This window comes from Cibotium barometz, chromosome 17 (assembly GCF_041138505.1).
Source record: "Cibotium barometz isolate CiBa-2024 chromosome 17, ASM4113850v1, whole genome shotgun sequence".
Classification (NCBI taxonomy): domain Eukaryota; kingdom Viridiplantae; phylum Streptophyta; class Polypodiopsida; order Cyatheales; family Cibotiaceae; genus Cibotium; species Cibotium barometz.
Window position 1 is genome coordinate 615,001 of NC_141062.1, and position 3,023 is coordinate 618,023.

Consider the following 3,023-nt stretch of genomic DNA (forward strand, 5'->3'; position numbering starts at 1 on the left):
CTAGCGTAACACATTTTCTGTTGCCATGTTTATCGTAGCATGCATATGCTGCAGCTGGAACATCACAGTGAACCGGTGTACGACATCTTTTTGTCACACAGCGGGGCACAGAAGGGTTTTGCCAAGGACCTCTATAGGGTGCTAAGTCCTTTTTACAACACCTTCTTTGACATTAAGCGCCATAGCCTACCTCCTGGGGATCACTTCCCTACATGCATTTTTAATGCAGCTAGACAATGTCGGTTGGCGGTAGTGGTGCTGTCAGAGGAGTTTGTGTGCTCCAAGTGGCCGATGTTGGAACTTTGCGCTTTTGTAGATGCGCTTCCTTCGATCAAAATCCTGCCCCTCTTCTTTTTGCTATCACCAAGTGACCTCAAGGATGGAGAAAACCTCAAGCGATGGCACAATGCATGGAACAATCAGCAGGATGTTAAGTGTCATGTTGATGTCTCCAAGTGGGCTTGTGCTCTTGCAGCACTACGGTCGTTGAGTGGCCTCGTCTTTGATCCATCAGAGGGTCTGCTCACTTACTTGGACGAAATCATTTCCAGCATCTCCTACATCATGTCACCCGCCATCAAATGTGATGACCTTCTTATAAATGGAAAAGATCGTCTTTGCAAGGTAAGATTATATCTACACCTATTCTCTAGCTTTGATTTGTTCCAGCTCTGTAGGGCAGGCTATGAATCTCTCTCCCTCTCTCTCATACACACATACACACAGATGCATGTATGCATACGTAAATACATACATACATAATACATACGTACATACTTACCGGCCTACCTACCTACCTACCTACCTACCTACACACACACATACACAAGCACGCACTCACGCACGAACATCATGCATGCATGCATGCATGCATAAATAGATACATGCATACGTACATTTATACATATATGTGTGTATGTATGTATGTAGAGAGAGAGAGAGAGAGAGAGAGAGAGAGAGAGAGGCGTGTTTCTTTCTAGATGTGTATGATATGTGTTGGTTGCATTGCATTGTGCAGGTCATCCTGGAGAAATTCAAGGACATGGAATCACGAGAGCAGGCCTCTCATTTATCAAAGGCTTTTGTGCTGGGGTTGTATGGACCCCCTGGAAGCGGCAAGTCTAAGATATCCTTGTTTCTGCGGGACCACTTTTTTCCCCACTTTGGGTGTAAAGTGCTATACATGACACTGCCTGCTGAGTATAGGTCCTCTAATCAAAAGGAGACGGTTAAAGCCTTTAAAAAGTTACTTGATCTCACTGACTTTCGGAATAGGATCAATCTTGATAAAATGTCAGACGTAAGCGAGGTGAGCATCTCTTTCTTTTGAGCTTTTACTTCTTTACTTGTTCTTTTAGACACAATCTGTTTTTGATGTTTTACTATGCAATGAAACATTAGGGAACAACAACAGATTTTGGAAACTGTCTCTTGAATCTTTTTACTTAAGATTCACACAATGCTATCTTTAAACATATAATTTGAAGGGAGCTCAAATGTTTGTATCAGATTAGTTTTTTTTGAAAGGTGCTAAGTGGAATATTTTGGCTTGCTTCAAATTTTTGAGTATTGTGTTTGTTTCCGATCTCCAGAATTCTGGTTGAGAGAGTCTTGCAAAGAGGGTGTTTTGCTTTGCTAGGAAGGGAAGGTAAGACTCTTGCAAGTATGATAAGCTCGAGGACCTTGATGACATTGTAGAGACAATATAGAGAAAGATGGGTGATTTATGGAAGAACTAAAACTTAGGACCACCCCATAAAACCAATTGTACATGGAATGTGTGGAGGATCACATCCTACACATGCTGCCTTGCTTCAAGACCCAAAGAGGATGGAGCAAAATGGTGTAACTTTTTCGTCATTTGACTAAACACTCAACAAGCAAATGTTACCATCAAGGTATTAGAGAGAGCAAGACTTATGGCAAAATCAAGAGCAAGCAAGGCCAGTGTCGGTAAGATTCTTAAATACACTTGCTAAATAGTCTAATGTGATGAAAAAGTTACTTTATTTTGCTTTTACAAGCTCCCTTATCACAATGACTTGCTAAACAATGGGAGCTCGAAGATAAGCAGAAGGGCGCCCATGACCAGGAGTATGAGCGCAACGAATTGCTCAAGTCCTTTGGCTACATAGGTGGCTAGAGAGTCGTTGTCTTGTTTGACAGCGGCAGCACGGAGGATGTGATCACGGAACAAGCCGCTAGGCGTGCCCGTTTCGAGCTGACTCCGGTGGACAAACAAGTTGAGGGTTTTAGCACAGGTATGACAACGAGCGTCAAGTATGAAGCTCTAGGTGCTAAGTTAGTGATTCAGGGCATAGAGTTTGTGCGTGACTTTATGGTTGCCCCTCTTGTAGGAGCAGACATAATTTTGGGTATCCAGTGGTTTCACAAGTTTCTTCCTGATGTCAAGTGGGACAAGCACACGTTCCAGATCGATCGGAATGTGTCAAACACCCCGGTGACCATTAAGTGTGAGCCAGGTATTTCAAACTTTCCGCTCATAAGCCACTTGCAGGCTAAGCGAGCAGTCAGGAAAGGCGCACAGTGTGCGATGATTTACATCCAGATAGCCCAGACGGTGGCCAGTGCTTCCGAGAAGTACTCGGTTCTCCATGAAAAGTTCCAGAAGATTTTTCTTCGGGACAGTCTCCCTCCCCAGCTCCCCCCGTCCAGACCGGAGGATCACAAGATTGACCTCCTCCCAGGCTCGGAACCCCCGAGCAAGTTTCCGTATCGCCTTTCTAAGGCAATGGAATCGGAGTTGGACCGTCAACTCCAAGAATTGTTGCAAGCTTGCTTCATCCGTCCTAGCGTGTCGCCATTTGCAGCACCGATCTTGTTTGTCAAGAAGAAAGATGGGTCTTCTCGGTTGTGTGTCGATTATCGTGCACTCAACAAGCTGACTATCAAGAGCAGATTCCCGATGCCTCGAATTGATTATATTCTCGAGAGGCTGAATGGAGCTAAGGTGTTCTCCAAACTGGATTTAAAGAGTGGGTACCACCAGGTACGGATTGTAG

General features: G+C 44.4%; 1 protein-coding gene across 1 annotated transcript in view; it reads left to right on the forward strand.

Moving 5' to 3' along the window:
• LOC147629560 (TMV resistance protein N-like) overlaps positions 1 to 1,387 on the forward strand; it is a 2,088-nt gene extending 701 nt beyond the window's left edge. Inside the window, exons 2-3 of the mRNA XM_086811931.1 lie at positions 39 to 624; positions 1,019 to 1,387. Coding sequence (XP_086668057.1) covers positions 39 to 624; positions 1,019 to 1,330 — 898 coding nt within the window. The 3' untranslated portion in view covers positions 1,331 to 1,387. The remainder of the gene's footprint in view (positions 1 to 38; positions 625 to 1,018) is intronic.
• Positions 1,388 to 3,023: the final 1,636 nt, after the last annotated feature.